The sequence below is a fragment of the Mycteria americana genome, chromosome 3, assembly GCF_035582795.1.
Source record: "Mycteria americana isolate JAX WOST 10 ecotype Jacksonville Zoo and Gardens chromosome 3, USCA_MyAme_1.0, whole genome shotgun sequence".
NCBI lineage: Eukaryota > Metazoa > Chordata > Aves > Ciconiiformes > Ciconiidae > Mycteria > Mycteria americana.
Window position 1 is genome coordinate 112655289 of NC_134367.1, and position 22315 is coordinate 112677603.

Below are 22315 nucleotides of genomic sequence, written 5' to 3' on the forward strand. Positions count from 1 at the left end.
AACCAAAAGAGACTTAACAGTGGCAGCAGCCCACTGTTGAATGGGAAGAATCACTATGAGATTGATAGGCAAGGCAAATATTATACACCTGTGGTTGTTGCTGGGCGAGGAAGGAAAAGGCTGCTCAGTGATACAGCAGCAGTGGAGATGCACTGATGTCAAGCATGTCATGCTCAGGTAAGAGAGAAAATGATTAGACAGCACAGGCACGTTACTGAACAGCAGATGAAGATATAATTGGTAACCTGGGTTTCGGGAAATCCAGATAAATTCCCTGCTCTGGCTCTATGTCCTGCCTGACCCTGGTGCAATGAGTTAGTGTCAGAGATTCTAAAAGTTAAATAGCTAAATTGGATGAAAGTAGGAACCCGGCCCAGTGTGTTCAGTTCTACCATCTGGATTAAATTCAGACTAAACCAGATTAAATTCACTGATTTCACTACAGGTGCTCCCCACTGACACAGTGGTGTAAGTGAAAAGTGAGAAAGGCTCAGGACAATAAAACAATCTGGAAGAAAAAAAGCAAACTAGCATTAAATATTAAAACAAGTTTCCAGTTTGGTGATGACACTGAGGCATCACAGAGCAAAACCTGAATTAAATAAGTGGTCTAATTAACTAATTATGAGTTACAATTAAGGTAGTATCTCACAAAACCAGGACAGTATTAAGACAAGCTTTCCTTATTAGCACAAAGTGATTAACTATAATAGCAATGTTTACTTAAACAAATGCCTGAAGCAAAGCAGCAGGCTCTGTAAAATTGCCTCTGCACCCTTCACCTTCCAGCAGGAGTTTTCTGGCCTGATGTAGATCCTGCTCATACTTGCTCGTATTTCTGCAGTTTCTTCAGACAAATTAATAGTGGAAGTGGTGGGATGAGAATTATTTGGAGTTAGGATCAGAATCTGTTCAGGCCACCAGCAGCACTTTTCCCCTAGCCTTGTTCTGCATCAAGAGGCTAATCTCTCTGACTGGTATTAAAAATGATATTGTTCATACTGCCTGTTCACTGAAAAACTGCTACACTGGTACTTTGTGCTGCAGTGCACACTATATCCTTATCCTCACTTAGAGCTCATAAATTTAAAAGACAGGGAGTTAATGGGCCAGATCTTGGGTTCTGGCTTATATTCATAAGAAACAAACCTTGATCTGTCCTGTGCAAATCTGGCCCTCTTTCAATGGGTCATAGCAATCTGAGAGTCACTCTCTCTTATTCAAGCTGCCATCAGGAGCTAAAAGCGTAGTCTAGGATACTCTGAAAGTGATGCCATTGCTCACGTCTGCCTTTTTTTTTTTTTTTTTTTTCCAAACCATACATTGTCAGCCCAAAGTGCCTACAACCTGCCTACACCCTGCACTGTCATGACTTCTAACACGCTGGGTAGACATGTCTTCCACTTGGTTTTGAGCCAGGCGTGCCTGGCAGGGAGGAGGGAATGCTAATCTTTTTGTGCTTCTCTAAAATTAAACGAGAACTAGGCAGTAACAAGCTAGGAAATATTATCAGGGCTGGCTCTATTATATTACTAGATATAACAAACAGCATATGTTTAACAAAATATACAATAGATATAATAAGCAGAGAAGTACCCATGTAGGATAGGTGGACAAAAGTGGATAGCTCTTGGAAGCGACCCTCAATGCTCTCATTCTCCAAATAACCACAATCATTTCCTATGATTCAGTGTTTCTTTCTTTGGGTGATCAGCCAGGTTTCAGTGAACATCTCAACTGTTCTGCTATTGCAAATAGTCAAGTATTCTTTAAATCTTAATAAGGTTGCTAAAATGTCTGCTAAATTTTTCATCAGCTCTTTTTATACATGGCAATGTTCTGGAAGAGTTGGTGCAAAGTTATTAAAATATCTGTACCCTTCATATGCAAGGATGTTGGCTAGTAGCCAGTTCAGGGAACTTTGGATTAAAAGGACCTGATTAGACTGGGATGGTTCTAAAACATCGATGGGAGAATATCACGTTAACTGGGAAAGGTGCTGGTACGGAGGAAAGATGGGCTATTTATTTATCTGTACATTATGAACTAATTCATCTGTCCTCCTTTCTGAAGCCAGAAATTTGGTATTTATATGTAAAAAACCTAGTCACAAAAGGATATGTCTCCTAATTTTGGCCACATGCCTATTTGCTTTGTTCTTGCTGCTTTTGTTCTTTAATTAAACAGAACTAATCAATGGTCCTCATCAAAAAGGTCTCCCATGTGAGTACACCATACAGCCGCCATCTGAAGTGACTCCTCTCTTCCTTTAGCTATATGGTATGCCTCATTCTGTGGGAAAGAAAAGGTATGTAATTGCTGAGATGCCTGGAGGTTGCCACCTGCTTTCACTGGGATTCACTGGGACTGCAGAATACGCACAGCACATGAATTTCTGTTTGAGAACAAGGCAGAAAAACAACATAGGGAGCAAGGTAAAGGGAAGAGAAAGAATCCTTGACAATAAGACTGGATGTAATCCGTACAGTACTTCAGAGCTTTAAAAGTAACAATGTAAAAAATAAGAGCTGTTTTATGAAGAGGTCATGAGCCTCTTCAAATTTATGTTAATTAAATATGCTTGCTCTTTTGCTTGCCTCTCCAAATTGGTCCACTTCAGTTCTTAAAAATGTTAAGACCTTTTTTTTCTTAGCATAACATGACTCAGCCCAAACCCCTTCTATTCTTAATCTTTTTAGCATTTTTTTCAAGTTCGACAAGGCCCCTGGAAAATTAAGTTCCATGTTTATGTTCTCTCCTCATCCTGGATCAAAGGCTCCTCTGTGTACAGTTTGCAACAGTAAAGCCAAAGGAAGACTTGCCATCCAATTCAATGACAAAGTTTTGGATCTTCAGCAGTTCAGCCAACAGATGGATTCAATTTACAATGTAATCTTGAGATATGCGAGATCAGAAGGGATCTTAGAGTCCATGGTCTGGTCTGCAAGATCATTTCATACAACGCCGTGGTCACATGCAATTCTTTCCATATGGCTATCAGAAGATTCTAATATATGTAGGGCCACCAGAAGTGTTTCAAATATCTGCTCACCCTCAGCCAGACTCTACATCTTTGCTAGAAGAAAGCGTCTCATGAGATTCATCAGTGTTGAGGGCTGGAGCATTTTGCAACTGACACATGGTATTTTAGCTGAGAACTTAGGTCCTACTGGTTGTGCAATTTTCTCTCGCCAAGGGGCTGGCAGGTGGTGACCCTGTCATACAGCATGGTTTTTGGGAAGGAAGTTTCTATCTTCCCAAAAGCATAAAAGAAGCAGGATGCCTTAGCTAGTTAATAGCTGGGTAGAGGAAGAAGTGAGAACTTCTATTTATCCCAAGGCAGAGGAAGACGGTGAGAGGAGTTGGTTCCCTCAAGCACATTTCTAGGCTGAGGAACCAGGAAATCACAGCTGGAAGATCAGACCTGCCACGCTGGCATAACGGACCTTCCATGCCAGCAGCAGGATTTCTCCTTGCAGTGCTCCATGACGGCAGTCATAGCCAAACTGTTTAATTATATCAACTGCACAAATTCCATTCATATTTTTCATACGTTTTTCATACGTTAGTTAGGTATTAGTCTGTTCTGTGCCAGAATTAGCACATTCCCATAACCTTCTCTCAGCAATTTGGCCTGTTTATGGCAAGAACAGACCACTGTTGCTCAGTGTGTGATAAAAGACTGTGCAGAATATTCAAGATGAGGCATTAACAAACAGCTTATATCATAGAATCTCTTTTCAGAGGTCTTTTAATCTATGTCTCTGTTAATACAAAAGAATAACTTAATTGCATGTTTTCAAGGCATGGCTTGACCATTTCAGGGATTTATTTATTTTCTTTCCTACAAACTTAAATCTTTAACCTGATCAGTGAGGTAAATGATTGCTGCATTTAGCACAAATTCCCTAGATTAATTCATTGCTCCCATTCTAATTAACTTAATGTTTGTGTACATTGAAGTGCATTCTCACCTGCCTGTCTAGTCCCATAAATGATTCTTTTTTGATTGCACTGCTTTTCATTATTCAAACCCATAAGCAAGTCTGGAAATCCTTCTTTCAAAGAAATTTTTCTTCAGTTAAAGATTAACGCATAGTCTGGTTGCTGAGCTTTTTGTTCCCCAAAGAGAACAATCACTGCCCACAACAGTTAAACTTCCTATAGCATTTTCCATACACATATATTAATGAGAAAAAAAATCACAAATAAATATCAGGTATATAAGCATAATAAGGAAATATCAAATATTAGCAGAATTCTGGATTAGATAACATCAGACTTAAGAAATTTTCTTGTGCCTCAAGGTAGCAGAATATTAAATATCAAAACTCAGATAAATATAATGATCCAAAGTCTTTCCAGGGCTCCAGAGTGATCCCTGATGCCCACTTAGCTGATATGATGATGCCCTGATTTTCAGAGGTGCTGACTATCTTCAACTTCCATTGAATTTCACCACTGATGTGCATGCTCAGCAGTTCTAAAATATCAGATTTCTGAAATCTAGTTCTACTTTTTTTTTAGCCCTTCCTGGACATGAATAATTTGATTTTAAATTCATTACTGTTTCATGCATATACAAGCCACCACCGGCCTTACCAAATCTTTGCATTGCACAGATACGCCTATAATAATAAGGAATTCCATATTTGAAAGATGATTATTAGAAGAAACATTATTCTGGGAATATTTTTTTTAAAGATTATTAAACTCTTCCTGGGAAAATTAATTAGCTCCAATACAAACCACTAAAATCAAAGGTATTTTTATCATCAGTCTCACTGAAAGTATATTCAACTCTCTAGGCATTGATCCAAATACAACTAAGTCAATAAGAATCTTTCAATTGACTTTCCATTAGGCATTAAGCCCAAGACGTGAAGTATTCAAAAGAGAATAACAAATTCATTTATCTTAAGACTCTGCAATTTTTTCTCTGGTACGCTCAAACACAGAAGTCTGATCCTCACTCAAGTTTTACTATTTCTGTTCACTTGAGGGAAGGTCATTATACTTGCATAAATTAAAATTATCCATATATTATGTATATGTACAATAGAATCTAACAGAGTCAGCTATTAAAAGCCTGGTGCAGAAGAATACTGAATATGTTAAACTAAGAGACAGAAGGAGGGGAGCAGGAAATAATAGTCCTTTTAGGTTTGCCAAAAGCTCCAAAAAATGAGCAGGAAAAAAGTTGAGAGAGGACTTTTGCAGAATTTTCCATTAACTTAAAGCTGAAAATCAAACCCCCTTGATGTAATTATTTTTTTTTTACACAAAAGTCAACATTTCATTTGGAGATATTAAATATTTCCCTAGTTTATGAAAAATGAAGTATATCAGATACAAAAACGGAATAAATAGCTCAGAACATGGGGAAGCATTAACTTTCTTTTAAACTAAGAGAATTTTTGAACCAAAGCTGACAAAAACTCACAAAAGCTTTCACTTGATTTTTATCCACATCTTCCTAATGGAAAAAGTTTCAAATGAAAAATGCCTTTCTCACAATATATATTTTAATAGATGCAGTATATAAATAGTAGGGACAAAGAGCACAAACTGAATTTATTCATGATCCAAAACCCAATTTTCTGTAAGACATACAATATTTCCTCTCCTATGACTGTTCACCTCAGTCATTAATTGTGACTCTGAAGGCTTCACAAACACATTTTGAAAATCTGAGTACAGTACTGATTAATCTATCATGCCAGTAATGCTGCATCTTCAGAGTATTTCAGGTTGTGTTATACCTTGCATATATTGATACTATCTGTCCTTAATCATACCATATTTTTTCAGGTAACATGTTACCACATCTTTTAAAATAGTTTTCCATGCTTTCCCATCACAGTATTAACCTTATTGGTTTACATTTTCCCTACAATATTTTTCCCTAATAACATTAAAGAGAATGAAATAAAAAATATCTACCACAATCTACCCTGAGTTTAATTTCTTTTTATTTTTGTATGTCTCCTATATCCTAGGTAGGATTATCACTCTTCCCTCACTGGAATTACAGGGTGTTTTTCCCCAGCTTCCCCCAGAAGAGGGTTAGGACAATGTTCAAAATGCTGCTACATCTGCCTCATTCCTTATTTTAAACCTTAGGATGTTTGTTATCAGAATGATCTTCACCACTTCACCTACTTCAGCAGATCCATGTATGTAACTGAGCTTAATTAGTAATTCCTTGCCCTGCTTGAGATAATAGAAGTGAGCTCAGTTTAACTTAAGTAGCTAGTGCCCCGTAGGCTGGGTGTCTTTTCTGGAATGCCAAAGCTGTAAGATCTGAAATGCTTTGCTGGCCTTATCCCCCCCTACAAACTTCTTGTTCTCAATTTCAAAATCAGCCATAACCATAAAAACGGCACACTCGTTTTGTGTTCCCAAAGTACTTTGAATTTAAAACAAATGACAAACAAGGAAGACACAGAAATTGCTGACTCTTTCCATCAGGCCTACAAAATGTTACATTTTGTTATAAAGTCTTTCATTTTAACAATGAAAGATGAAAACATGCAATAATTTATACTTAAAACAATTTTTAAAAATGGTTGAAGTCTATTGATGGAAATCTATCCTTCTTGTCTTCATTAGTAGAGTGAATACTATTTGTGCCACACAGGAGAATGCCAGTTTCCTATGCTACCACCATTGCCAGAAAGAGCAATTTAACAGGATTTCGTAGCCCTTCAAGACAATATCTTTGTCTAACTTCACTTTGTTCCTCACCATAGCAAACCTGGAAACTTGAGGCAGCAACAGCACAGTGCTTGTGGAAGACGACGATCTCTCTCTCTCTCTCTCTCTCTCCCCCTCTCCCTCTCCCTCTCCCTCTCCCTCTCCCTCTCCCTCTCCCTCCTTTTCTGTCTAATGACTTGGGGCAAGAGGGTGGGAAAAGAAGAAGATCAGAGGTAGGAACAGGAATTGCTGACAGAATTACCTAAGGGCTTTAGAAGTCAATGAAAAACCCAAGCACAGAAGTGCACATGGTGAGTAACCAAACACTGCGCGAATAAGCTGCCACCTTTTTCCATTTGGCGTGGAGACGGATGCGGACCATGCCAGGAAAAGGGGGAAAAAAGGAGGATTATATTAATTCTCAGAGTTGTCTGTCCTTCTTTTATACATCAACAGGAGAAGGAAGTGGCAGTAGACTTTTAGGCCTGATATCTATTTCCTCTTGAACCTCCTAGCAGAGACTGCACAGGAGACCACTTCCATAACAGAAGTCAAGTGATTGTTATGAAAACTAATTGCTGCATCTCTGGATGACTAAATCTTATTAACATCCCTTTCTTGAAGCACAGGGATGCATATGTATCATACACGCAACCAGTCCTTTATATCTAGGCTGCTACAGTACAGGTGGAGTTTTATAATAATCTATCTTGGAATTTAAAATATTTGCACTGGAACTGTTAAGCATCTGGTAGCAATGCACATTACACATTTTTTTAAATGTTTCTCATATTAACAATGGTTATTTGGGGAGGTTAAATGATTACTTTAAATAAATGTGTTCCTAACCTAACACTAAAGCTGTGATTCAGATGCTCAAGTAGCAATTTTCCAAATCAGAATTTGTTATGAGCTTGATTTCATTATTAGGTTTACATCGTCTTTAAGTAAACAGAATAATAAAGAGGGCAAGCACACACTGAAGTACCATAATCAAACTCGTAATTTCCTCTTCCATTTCTAGAATGAAGAAGGTTAAGAGCAAGCTACCTCTAGCTCTGTTCTGAAACATCCCAAACAAGCACCCTCCCCAACATGCTAGTGAGGGCTATGTTCTAAATTTTTTAACTCAAAGCAATAGTTCCAAACTTTGTGTGCCACCATTCTGCTGAAAATACACGTAAAACCTATCCTTACATTTCTGTCCCAAATTTTGTCACTGCGGAGGATCTGAGTGATTAATGACCTCCCAGGTAAAATGAAAGGTCCATAACAAAAGAACCAGTTTCTACCATACTGTAAAACTGAATCCCAGCATAATTAAATCACAACTATATCCTTGTTATAATGTTATAGTTGTTATAACACAGCTAAGTTATCCATGCACAGTGCATCTCAATGTACACAGGCATTTATTGCTCATGCATATTCATTATGCAAACAGGTGAGTGGGTGCCTGCAAAAGAACATGCAGAATTAGACTCTTCCCTCCTTCTAGTTTTTCCTCCTTCCACTATTCACAGCTTTTGCATGTTTCTGGTTATTTAGTAGGTAAGACATTCTTAGTGGCATCTCAATATCGGTGCAACAAGGAAGTCTTGAATGACACAACCTCCTACTACTTTTATTACAGCTAGTTTAATGCAGTAGCTGCCAATATTGAAAAACTTTGATCTGATAAACTATTTTTCAAATAACATATACATAGGCTTCTCCGTTTCTATGTTCTTCATTTTTATAACTGTGATGTTTCACAATACCTTGCTGAGCTAAAATAGATCTCAGGTAAAATTCTCAGAAGTGCCTACAGCTCCACTGACTTTAATAAAATACATGTTCTTTGGTACCATGAGTGCTTTTGAAAATACTGCCTTTCAACTTTCTTTTGAATATTATCCTTATTTGAAATAGATTCCGGGAAACTATGTCCCAGCAGTTTTCCAAGCTTTATCTAACATTGACGACCCTTAAAAAAATCCTTGCCAGATGTCTTAGGATTTCAGGTCAATCCCTTAGTGTCTCCACTCTAGAGAGAGACTACATTGAAGCAACTCTCAGAAGGTCAGACCTCATTCCAGTGAAATTTCTGCACAATTATCACGGATTTTACACTGAAGCAGAGCAGGCTTCAGGGAGGTTCCTGAAGTCTCTTGCAAAGACAATAGGAGGAGGCCAGGATCACCTCACAGAGCATGATGATAAAAGGCCTGTTGCTGCTTCACAGAAATTTCAAAAGACCAGTAAAGTGTAATTTATGATTTTCCCCATACCTATTAAGCTGGTAGGGTTTCTGACCACAGAAAACTCTCAATTATTCTTTTATTTTTACTATCTGTTGCTACAGTATGGGTATAAGAAAGTTATTTAGAAAAAAAAAAATGAAACACTTATGAGCAGGCAATAATTTTTGATCTCCAACTCATAATTACAGTTGGACTCAATGATCTTAAAGGTCTTTTCCAACCTATACGATTCTGTGATTCTGTGATAACTAATGAACCCAGTATTTGTTTTAAAATGGAAAAATCAAGGGTAGGCACAAGATTGCACAAATATTATGGTTTTGGTAGACTTCAGGTATAGTAAAACTACGAGAAAAACATTGCTTAATATGCTAATGAAAAAGAAAACACTGTAAGAAGAAAATAACACTGTTGACCACAGTGGGTGGATCTGGTCTCAGATTGCGAAGAAACGGGCAAATGATGACTAGGTGCCTGATGTTAGATGTGGCTTTGAAAAGCAAATTTTTAAATTCTCTTCAGCAACACAATACTTGCCTTGAAAAATGTAGGCACTCAGCTTTTCTGGCACCCGGGAGAAGTTGCTTTGTTCACATTGTTAAATTACGATTGTATAATACCAGCCAGCCATTTTGTCCATGCATTTCAAAGAGAAGGGTACAGACAACCCCTGAATTTTATTTAAGGCCTTCTTTCTTTGTTTATTTACTCAAGCCAGTAAATAAAAAAAAATCACCTTGGTCCACAGTGCAAGAGTGCCTTTACAGAAGTAAGGAGCCTGGGCAGATTGAATACCATAATTCCCTCTAATTTTGAAAATGATCACGCTGAATGTTTTCTGAGGGTAAAAGTGTAATTGGTTATAAATCAATAAGTAATTTCATTCAAAAGGAACTCTTCTGTTCCTGAAAGTAGAGAGATCCTTAAATCAAAATCAAACTAATACATGAACAAAGTTGAGACTAATCTAAACAACAAAATTTTATACTGCCCTAGTTATGTTTATCTCAACTGATCATTTATTTATGTTGCCATAAAAATCCAGATGCTTTCAATTTTGATTGCTAGTTATTTGCTTTAAGGCAGCTGAAATTACTTTTTTAGACTTCCTAGCTTGACAATCTTGCTTTCTTGCTCAAGATTTATCACCACAAAGGAATGGTGAAATCAGAGGATAAATTCTAGTATTAACAATAAGCACAGTCAATCGTGATACACTATAATTCCCCCAGCAGATTCCAGATTAAATCCTCCAGGATTAATGTACCTTCCTCTGACAATGCTAAATCCTGTTTTATGTAATTAGATTGCAGAAAACTGCTATATCTGTACAGGTATCACGGTATGATTTTTAACTGAAAAGCCATATAAAGTAGCACTGTATAAAGTAAAAGGCATTTTGAGAATGTCTGAGACCCTGTACAGTATTGTATGCTATAAGCCATTATCATTTAGTTCACTATTGACCCTAAAAGGTTCATTAACAAACTGCTGTGTTTACATTAAAATAAAATAAATTAAAACCCACAAATATAAGAACAATCAAGACGAGAAGAAATATCATGCATTTGTTAATAATACTTACGATATGCAGCTCTAAATAATCTCCGAGCCCAGTAGAACTGTCCACTCGTACCAACACAGCTTCTTTTTGAACAGTACTAAACCCTATTGCCAGTCTGTCCGCACGAGTGCTTGGCCGATCATTAGGAGGCCACGTGTAAGTGATTTGTCCACCACCTTTGCTAAAGATATACGTTGTTCCCGCTGTAAAACAGAAATAAAGATAATTAGTTCACTTGCAGCAATGCAAACCCACGTGGAAATCATATGCTCTACAAAAATCAAGATGTTCTCATATAGCAAATGGATTCATAGAAACAAACAAGACTATATTTCAACATGAAGGGGTCTTTATGTCTGAAAATTTTGCAGCAAGCGAAATATTAGTGCTTTTTATATAGTACAATCAACGCAGAATATAACATAATTGCATATGCAGCAACTTAAAATACCATAGCTCTGATTCAGAAATGCACATCTATTCAAGAGAGTTCTTAAGCATATGCTTGAAGAACATGTTTCTGTGATGTGCAGAACAGGGATGAGTTGAACAAAATGCTTTCCCAAACTGGGCCTATGTGTAGAAGAAATCAAGTAATTCCAGTTATCTCATGACTGACAAAAAAATGCAGCTCGTTATTTACACAATTAAAATGATATGCGCTATATGATACGTCATCATGCCCAGTGAAGCAAAACGTTAACAAATACATTCAGATAAGACTTTTACGGATCTGAGGTTTATCAGCTTGTGACAGATGGGGATAACAAATGGAAATATCCTTTACTTGTCATGTCAGGACAAAAAGATATCAGTCTACCATCTAAGCAAGCTACGGCTTATTTGCATAATGCTCAATGTATAGCTTATAAGAGTGGAAATCTTTGCACATTATATCCAGTGTGCACTTACAAAATCTATAATCTGTTTTAAACAAGTGTTGTAATCTAAAACCACTTAGCACTCAGGTGCTTAACTTCATCACCAGCATATTTCCTCTGAACTAAAATAGCAGCATATCCGGACATTTTCCATTTAGAACCTGTATCCTAACAACAGCATATAGCAGACAAATTGTGCATGCACTTGATCTTTCATTTGTAAAGTCACTACAAGCTGTCCACTACTTTTCCATGACGATAGGTCAAAGCTTAGGGAGATATGTCAGCGCATTGTAAATACTGATGTCTAGATTTACCAGCTGTTCTAAGCTGGCTCACTGTGTGGCTACTTTCAATTTTATTAAATGTAATTCAGTTTATTCCACCCAATACTCCCACTACATACTTCCCATGTCCATGTAAGGAGATGCGTAAGTGCCTAACAACATACTTTCTTTCAAGATTGACCAAAAATGCTGTAAGCATACAAAAGGATCTAAAATCCCTCAAACACATAGACTTTTAAAGCTGAAAACAAGAAGGCCTGTATAGTTACACCACTCCTTCAACTTCCAGTTGTCTCAAAATCTTACTCTACTGCTGAGCAAGACTGCTTTGTGTCAGTCTCAAAGCAAAAAGGTCACCTGGTCTTTTTGAAAAGATATCCTATATTTATTTCTAATATCATATTTCCTTTATGGAATTACATACCTACTCATTAGTTTTTCCCAGTACCATCAATTTGTAATATTTTATGCACTGTGTATGGCACTTAAAAAACTGTAAAGCTCATTTTATATCAACACACTTGCAGGATTGCACTGTGCTTCAAATAGATCTCTTGGCTTTTCTCTTGATGGCAAAATACCAACCTGCATGTGTTTTAGGAAAACTTGTCAACTCTCTTTAGCAAAGACAAACACAATAACAGATCTGATATCTAAGGTTTCACTTACACTCCAAGTGAAATCAGGGTTTATCGTGATTGTAAAGAGTTGTGCAAGAGTAGTGAAGATAGGGGCTGTGCCTTAAAAAAGCTTGGTAATGAACATGGGCAAATGGTGTCTGGTTTGGGAATGTGTGTGATAAAAACCTAATCTGCTCTCCCACTCTTGCTTTCCTCATATGCGGTGCTGTGAAATGCACAATAATGTGTTGCATGCTATTCAGTAATGATGGTTGAATCTCCAGTTCTAGTACATCCCAAAACAAAGATAGGAGACAGGTAGTATCACTCTTGATGGTCCCCAAGTTCTCCTCTTTGCTGCTAGTGTTGACTTCAAATCTTGAGCCAACTGAGGAGTGACAGAGTTTGGACCTTCATACAGTATATGTCACACTGGTGTCTGTAATGAAAGGATTTATTCTGTGTTGATGAAAAACTGAGGGCTTGATCCAAAGCTCATTAAAAACAGTGACAGCCTTTCTGTTGACTTCATAAAATATTGTGTCAGGTCATGAATGAGGTTCTTAAAAGTAACAAAAATGTGAAGGCTAAGAAAAAACAACTCATTACACCTCCATGTCACAGATGAAACTGTTAGAATAGTACATAAGATCTAAGTGGGAGGGCATAATTCTCCTTTTCTTGGTTGTAACAGATGTGTTTACCCAATATAGAAGACAAAGAAAAAGCCTGCCAAGTGATGGTGGAGTCATACTGAATACAATGACCCAGAAGTAAGTCTCCAGATCTGAACAATGAGAGACTCTTGTTCTTATTCAGAGTGAATCTTTGTTGCAGTTTTTTGCTAAATACTGCCCTTCAAATAAACCAATGAAGAGCAATTCATTCCACAGTGCTGCCGCATTGAAACCAAGGTCAATGTCAGTAGGGCTGGATAAATCTAGCTGTAAATCTTAAACTACGTAGAATCAACATCAAAGTCAAAAAACTTATCTTTTATCCATGATAACATGTGGCTTATGGTATTTTACGGCAAAGCTTTCCCTTCTTTATAACTGTCCATTTTGTAGCTCTTCCAACTAACTGCGTGTCTGGTAACAGGCTAATTAATCCATGCTGATGAATACCAAGCTGCCTCTGTCTGAGCTGTACAGGGAGTCACGTTCTTTGAATTTCCTGTATTAATTATGAAAAAATGGGTCGGAAGCCATTTGAGAATAGGTCCTCTAGTGTTTATATTTCAAGAAAGACAAATATAATAATGTAAAATTTATTACTCTGGGATTGATCTCAGCTTATAGTCCGACCTCCCATTAACTATTAAAAGCTAGAAACTGAGCAGTTGTTCGAAACCTCCCTGCTTACTATCAGTTTTGGATCTGTTAAGAAACAACAGAGGAAGCCTAATTCACTTGCTCCATAAAGGCTTTTATGCTCTCTGACAAACCTTATAACATCTCTGCCATTCTTTCAGAACATTGTCACTAAAAAACAGTCATCTTCCTTCTCTCTTTTAGCTTATGGCACTCTGTTGTTTGGGGTTTATCATCTCAAGAGAATTGAAAGCAGCAGAATTAGAATGTCAAGAATAGCAGTGCCATCAGCACAGTACTTGTAAGTAGGCAAGTTTGTAACATACCAGTTATATCTCTCAGCCGCAGAATTTACTGCGTAATTCTTTATGCATCCATGCATCTACACAACGTTTAGGAAAAATGTCCATACAGCTCTTTGAAATTCTTAACAATGAAAGCATGGTTCCTATTGTAACAAACTGCCAGTGGTCAAGATACAGTAATGTTTTTTAATGGCCTGGGTCTCTCAAGTCCTACTTGTTTGCAAAATTCATCTTTATGAAATAGTGCATTCATTTCAGCACAGCCTGGCAGCAACTCAAGGACATCTGCTTACCTATACAGTATTAAGCAGATAAATATTTTGTTTAGTACCCATTTACTGTATCTATTACTGTGTATGACTGCAAAGCTTTTCAATATTTATTGCTCTGAAGTCACATCTGATGTAGTTTAATAGTTCGCTCAAATCAACAACAAATGAACAGCTTTCTACCTTCCTCATGTTCATGCCAATTTTGTGTGTAACGTATATTGCACTGAAGGGTAATGTACATAATTCCATTTTTCCCATATAACGTTAGTAACTTAACGTTTATTTTCAACATTCACATCAGGTTTCAGATTCCGATTAAGTGAAAGCAATGCTCTGATTGAGCTCTGGACCCCAGGGAACTATGATACCATGACAAGCTATAGCTGGAAAACTAAAGACTGAAGCCTGTAAACTTCTAGCTGCCCTTTCATTAATAGTAAAGCAATTTTTAACTATTATAAAAAATATGAAGGGTAAGCATTGCTGCTTATAATGAGAAATTACCCAATAATGTAATTTTCTTCCTTCTGTATGTTATCAGTACTTTACTTCATTCTGGGCTAGAATGTGAACCCTCTTATTCCCACTGGTAAGTAATTACTTGCATTGATAAACCTGCTGAATCCAGTGAGACTATTTGTGCAGGCTGCTATTAATTACCAAGACTGAAGAATTTACAATATGAATCTATCTATCTATATATACATTTGCACAAATATCTATATGGTGGCTTTAATCACACTTGCTATGTTCAGGGGAGCATATAAATCTCCATTAATACTTCTTTTTACATTTTCATCTATGTATTTTCATCCTGCCCAAGCTGAAGTTCCAGAAAAGTACACAAAATTTCCATATGTAGATTTGTACAGATTTTCTAAGGTAAGTGAAGAAAGGAATGCTTCAAGTCTGAAATATGATATGCCAGGGGGAGGGAAGGGGGTGTTTCGAAATAATCAGCTTGGTGGATTAAAAAACAACTCTCTCGTGTGCTTCTTCTTAGACTGTGCTGTGTTATTAATTAATTACACAGACCAGAGAATATATGCCACAGGGTTGAGGTGAGGAGGGAATGGCCATTAGGGTTAATCATGGGAAGAAGATGAGAATAGCTGCTGGAAGAAGTATTTCAAACTAAAAATCAGATTCAATTGAACACTTCCTGAAGGCATCCTGGTACACTGGTATCTGTCCCACTAATCTAGGCAGGAGCCTGAATATGGATTGTAACTGTTTTGCTGCAACAACGACATCAGGCTTCTCTAAGGGCAGTCTATTTAACAGCAGAAGAGGTGTACTGGATGGGGAAGGAGAAGATTTTCAAACGGATCATTGCTTGTAGCTCTCCAAAAAGCTTGAGCCATAGGAGTAAGAATGGAAAAATGTCTCATTTTCTGGCCAGGCTCCTCTTAGACTCATGGATAATTGGGTCTAGGAGTGTATTTAGGATGTTCCTTTGACCACACTCAGCTTGGCAAACCTGAAAGGGTCATAGTTTTCCTGGAAATTGACCACCGCTCAAAACAATTTCTAGTTAGGTCTTTAAAGCAATCTGACTGCATGCTCGAACTATGACTGTCGCTAGCAGTCTTATTGTGCCAATACATTTGTCAACTGTAAGATCACAAACTGCATAGCATAATTCCTTACTAATTCCATTACCTCATTCATTGATCTTCCATTCTACCACAGTAACCGTAAGAAGACTCACTGACCAAACCAGCATTGGCAAAGACCGTCGCTGGGTTTTGTTATTAATATCTTCATTAATGATTTCATCTTGCCTCTTCAGGTAAAGACGCTGATGAAAATAAAGAGAACAGAAAATGTCTATCTGCCTACTGTCAGCCTTCAGCAGTACCCACCTTTCACTATGCTACAGCTAAGCTCTAAAATTCAATTTTTCTGTAAGACAGACTGAAGCCACATCATGTTTACAGTGGCTGCTGCTAGCTGAATCTCCAAACTTCCAACACTATCTATGATACTACCGAGGCATCTGCACTCTCTGCATAGGTCAATACTGTGCTGATTGTAATCCAGAACTGGAGCTTATTTCATAGCGTGGGACATGTCTTAAAAGTGATGGTCAAGAAGATCGTTTCACCCAGACAATAACTAGATGAATATGACCTCAACCAGCTCAATCATCAGCTGAAGGAATTCATTAAAATGAACCAACAAAGCAGTATCCCCAGAATATAAAAGATGCTGAAAGAGAAGAGCCTTCACCTCATTGCTGCTGTCTGCTGCCTCTTCCAGTTTATCTACCAGTCAATACCAGTATTAAACAGGCAGAGATAAGGCACAGCCTTCTACATTCCTTGATAAACAGAAACCACGCTATGTAGCTACTATTAATTCAAACACAACTTTACATTGTATTATAGAACTTCTCTTCCCAAACCACTACAGAGACCCTGATTTGTTTTATCAGAGCCTAGAAGGCTTTTCATCACACTACATCCAAGTTTTCACAGAGATCTATAAAACAGTGCTGTGCATGGTTTATTATATTCAGCTATCCCCAAGAGCTGTCTCCAGGTAAAGGTCTAGGTGATAATAGAACAACACAGTCTCAAGTCAAGCTGAGCATTCTGGCCTTTGCAATGACATTTATTGCAGATTCAAGGCAGTAACACAGAAGCAAAGTTTTTTTCCTCAGACCACAAGACTTGCTATAGGTAACTTAATCAGCTCAACACCACACTCCCCCTCCAAACACACACACATGCATGCACACAAAACAAAAGAACAAACGAAAGGGGAAAACCAGAAAACCACTCCTTTCTTACTCCTCCTTTCCGCCAGTCTTTCCCAATGGTATTTGGACAGTACCATGACCTGGTAAATGCTCTGTAGGTGGCACAATAGCATTCTCACCTGTCTAAAATGATCCCTAGGGTCTTCCCATAATTTGACTTTCTGGCAACAGGCTCTTGACTAAAAGGAGTGCTCGACCTGACACTGGTCACTGGCTCAACTGACAAATGTGCACCTCCACTTTTGGCTTCAGCCACATGGACTGAAGCATGGTCTGATTCCAGTTAATTCTCTGCATTTGCTGAGAATTCACTGGAATGCTTCTCCATGAACTAGGTCACATCATCTCTCTCCCAGTAATGCCAGAGAGAAATGCTTTTTCCATATGGAGAGATTGCCAAACTTATTTAAGACTCTTTAAATGTCAAAGGTGCTATACAAATACAAACCCTCCTTGTTTCTGTCTTTGTGCTTTATCTCTCATCATTTATATTTTACACTGCATGCCATAATAAAGTGGGGGGAAAATACTCCATTCCAGTTCCAATTGCTCTTGTAATTTTAATTCCCCAGTTTCAAATGTGAAGTCTTATTTTTAGAAAGTTTCTCTGTGGAGGATAACCTTATGGAGCTGCACAACATATCCGCTGTCCTTGCTCATCCTCCAATAACTTTTCAATCTAATAGTCAAGTTCAGCCAAATTTGAGAGAGAGGTAGGCAGAAATTTCAAGCAAAATTTACTCTTAGCAGTTTAATGAAAACCAATGACTGTATAAAAGAGAAATATGTAGAGCTCAACCACTATACTTTTTGCCTGGCAATAGCCTGTAGGGCACTTGGTAGTTGTATATTGATGGTCCAGTTAATATACTCAATGTGCTACGCTAGCCAAACAATGGTGCCACACACTTGAAGCATCATCAGGAGCTCTGGGAGGAAAAAGGAACAGAAGCTATAGGATTCTTGCAGTAAGAGAGAGTAACATTTGGGAAACAAGGCACCATTGCATAAAAAATGGATTCATTATTTTTGCTGCTTTTGGAACAAAATGTTCATATTTCAAGCCGAAATATATCATATTTACCTACAATAAGAATATCCAGCTCTATTGATTTCAATAGGGTCACTAAGGGACAAACAACTAAAACTTGTGAATAATGATGGCTCAGTGTATATGTATGCCTATAAAGGACAACTCTTATGCAGCTTAGCGTCAGTATTACAAGTTAGCATAATTCTTACCATCATAAATGACATAGAGGGTTCAAATAAAAGTTTCAAGGAATTTAAAGGATTTTCCAACTGGAGTGATTCTAATGTCTTTACTCAAATCAAGTAGTATCTTACATCTCAAATGACCTCATTGTTTTAGATTAGATCACTTAGCCGGAGTAAAGTGCTACTCGGTTTGAGTAGGCACATCAAACTAAGAGCTTTCAATTGTGTTTAAAATGAATATAATTTTGAGAAGGACCTTAGCTAAGCAAGAGATAGCTGAAAGGACTCCTAACAGAATGTAGAAATTAGAGTATCTGTTCATCTGACTTATTAACAAAACATAAGTTGATTTACTGAATGCCAATAGACTTGATAGTATTTAGGCACTGATTCTGTAAAATTATTTTGATTATATTTAAAACATCCACAGTAAAAAAGTTCTGGGGTTTGTTGATCTCATAGCATGTTCATTTATACAAAAATGATGATTTATTTTATGAAAGGGTACAGTCTTTCTAACGCAAATCTGACACACACTGGTAAAAGAAAATTATTGTTCTTCTCCAGAATCTCTCAGTTTAAAAATTTTACTGGCTGCCTATTACCTATCACTTTTCCAGTATGGGTGGCTGTTCAAAATGAATTTAGAACATTTCTGTATGAAATGTAAGCCAAGTAATTCCCCATTATTGCCTTGCACCTTTATGTAATGTAGATGGTTAGAAAATTATATATTTCTGAAATCAAAGCCTGCTTTAAATGTCATACTGCAGTCAACATGAAACATTTTAATCCATTATAACTCTATTAAAGGTAACAAGGATACAACGTGTCTGCTTCTGAAAGCTTGCCAAAAAGTCAGATGGAAATTAAAAGTCAAATGTCTATAAATAAGGGAAGTTTTTATTCCTCCTACAACTTGTCAACATACGGTTAAAGATAAATTTCTTGAACAGTGTCTAGAGAAGTGGAAATTGCGTTGTTGGGAAACACATATGAGAAGGCAATGAGATGAAAAATATTTCCGGACAGATAGAACGTAAAGGCATTATCAGACTGAAATTAGTAAACTCAAGTACTCTTGAAGACAATAGGACTGTTCTGGTCCCCACACTCCTTACATTAGGAAATGTCAAGGCCCTATACTTCAATTTAACTACTGTTACATTAAATTCCGTTAAAGTAAATGGACTGCACGTGCACTGATTTGCGTCTTATGACTTATTAGTTGTGCCAACACACAAAATGAATGCAGTTAAGGGGCTGGTTAGTTGAAAGGATTTGTAACAGGATGCAGAAACTAGGACATTAGCTCAAATACTATGCAGGTCGATAGAGACCAAATGTTGTTACCATCTGTTGGTGGCCTATGTGAAATCATTCAGTGGTTCCAGTCCAGGGACCTCACAAACTCAATGGATACCTGGCAAAAGTTAGAAATTCCATAAGCCAAGTAACTTGAGTTGTTAGAGTTTCCAAGCTTGCTGACTCAACTGGGAGGCCTGTAAGTTGAAGACAAACTGCTTATGCACCAGGATCTGAACATCTCCCACAAAAGTAGCTCAGCACAGATGTGCATATAGGCCAAAAAACAGTAAAAGAAAATCCAAAATTAAATTTTCTCTGTATAGGTCCATCAAAAGGCAATGTACTTTTCAAAGAAATAATATAATAATTTTTTTAAAAAGTCATTATTTCATGCAAAACAAAGTGCCTGAAGTTATGTTTTTATTCAAGCACCTACAGCAGTATCCTGATTCTCAGAAGTGTTGCAGCATTTCTGGCAACCTTGAAAAATCAAACCCCTATTCTTTAAATGAAGACACAAACATTTGAAATAGCTGGCCTTAAGTTATTTAATTATGTTAAAATGGACAGGAGGTTGGCTGCAAATGTCTAGTATGCTTCTAGGCTAAAGTCTTTATTTCTTATTGGCTTCCTTACTAATACAATACTCCAGCTACACTATCTTGCATAAACTTAGTTATTTTTAAGTGAAATTTATATTATCTTCCTTGCTAAATTGTTCATCTGATAATTTACTCTTGAGAAGTCCTGAAATACTTAGAGAGCTCTCAAAAGTAGTAAAACTTGTCTTAGAAGAAATGCATAACATGCTGAAAATAAGAGCACTGCTAACTGCAAGCCTGTTAAATTCACTGAAAAAAACACAAGCACAACAAGGATGTCAGATGCTGGACTAAGATAAGATGCTACTATTGCAGCAGAAAGGTGGTACTGGCAACACTGCAGCTTACAGAGTTTGCTGAGATGGAGCCTCTTCTGAAAATAGCAAGTTGTGTTATGGACAATGTGCAATGAAGTTTGATATTGTTTGTTTGTAAAGGTAGCGCAGAGTAAGAAGATCTGTAGCATACATGCTCTCCTACTAATTATTCAATTATTAATAGTTAGCAGACACAGTAGTGTTGTGGTAGCATTTCTGAACATTTTCAAGTAGACATACATGGGCTATAGCTGAAGAAAAACAGAAAGAGCATAGTTTCTTAGAGATGTTACATCTTGAAATGCAAAAATAGCAACCATTCTTCTTCTAACAAAAATGAAATGAGATGAAAGATATTAAATCTTTGGAAAAACACAGAGCTTAAGCCTCCCTGAAGCACATGGATCCACCGCTGAAGCAGCTGTTCAGTTGCTAGAGGCCTCTCAGAGGCAGATCTGGCAAAGGGAAGGACTGATGAGCAGGCTACATATTAACTGCAGTCTTGTAGCATTGTATTGTCTTGCTAACTCCAAGCATGAGCGAGCCCAAAAATTAATGACATTTCATTTCATTCAATACACAGAGCAATAACTGATTTTAAAAATCCTCACATTTTAAAACCAAAGCTAGTCTTCACTGCTATTACATGTACTCAAACCTCAGAAAAGTATCAGGTAAAAGAGGAATACGATGTAAAAGTATCTGGTTGGTTGGCTCAAGGGAAGCCCAAAAATAAGAACCAGCAAGCAGCTACAAATGATACTTTATCTGGAAAGATTTCCTAGTCATTTTCCCAAGGATTGATTTTGGGACATCAATGTTTACTTACATTATCAAATTTGCACATGAAACAAACAGTGTTTAATAAGGGTACACGGATCCAGCTGTATTTGAATCTTTAAGGTTATTAGACCATTATAATAACAGCTAACAGGGGCCAGCCAGGTTGGGCCAATTCACTTCCTTCCTACTTCTTTCTGTTCTACTACATAATAGATTTCCAATTGTGGTCTGGCACAAAAACGCTACGTGCCTTGTCATTATGATAATTGCTATCATTCTTCTTTGGAAAGTCCTTATGCTGTTGTTTGTAAGCAACAATTCACTGCCAGCTTCAGAGGATAAAGAGCTGCAGTGAAAAATATGCATCTTATGTTTTTCACTGTTTTACATAGTTGAGTAATTAGGGAGCATGGTTTAACCACTGGATTCCGCAATGGTGTTTGGAGAGAACCTGACAAAACAGTTTTGAAGTGTAAGCTATTCATTCATCTCAACAGGGACTAACTCAAGTGTCAACTCTGACACTTCATATGCCAGTACTATTAGCTATCACTTAGTTCACCCGTGCATGCAAGGAAGGTGAGCAGTTAATTACCCTCTGAAGACTAACCCGGCCTAATTAGAGCAGTGATTTTGTGTAGGCCTTTCACTTCCAAAGGTCTGGCTGGAGGAAATAATGATTGCTTATATTTTCATGAAGTGAAGATCAGTCTTCAATAGTTTGGGAAGCCTTACTTTAATATAGCACTTTATAGTAACTACACAAAGATGTTAAGAACCCTTCAAAACTGTAAGTAATACCAATGCATGTGGAAAATTATTCTGTGCAGAAATGTGCTCAGAGATAACCCATTTTTCAGTAAGTATTTGTCTAAGTTTGCTAAAAATACACAACCCAACCCAAACAAAAACAGAACACTTCCCAAGAAAAGAAGGAAAAAACAATGACTCAAATACACTAAAAACCAGTCTTGCAGAATCAGCTAAGGTATACTAACTTGGAAGTTTTGAGGACTCCTGCACTACAGTATTTCTTTCACAGAGTCACATAAAGCATTTCTAGAAATGTTTCTACATCTCACACAAAGAGTAAATCCATTGAAGACACCCAAATATTAAAAAAGTGATTGCATGCTATTTGA

The 22315-nt window shown here is 37.3% G+C and overlaps 1 protein-coding gene across 20 annotated transcripts in view; it reads right to left on the reverse strand.

The window, feature by feature from the left end:
• Nucleotides 1-22315, reverse strand: part of NRXN1 (neurexin 1) — a 735915-nt gene that overhangs the window by 207653 nt on the left and 505947 nt on the right. For all 20 annotated transcript variants that reach the window (XM_075497462.1, XM_075497460.1, XM_075497458.1 and 17 more), the window contains one exon: nt 10525-10706. In XM_075497462.1, coding sequence (XP_075353577.1) covers nt 10525-10706 — 182 coding nt within the window. The remainder of the gene's footprint in view (nt 1-10524; nt 10707-22315) is intronic.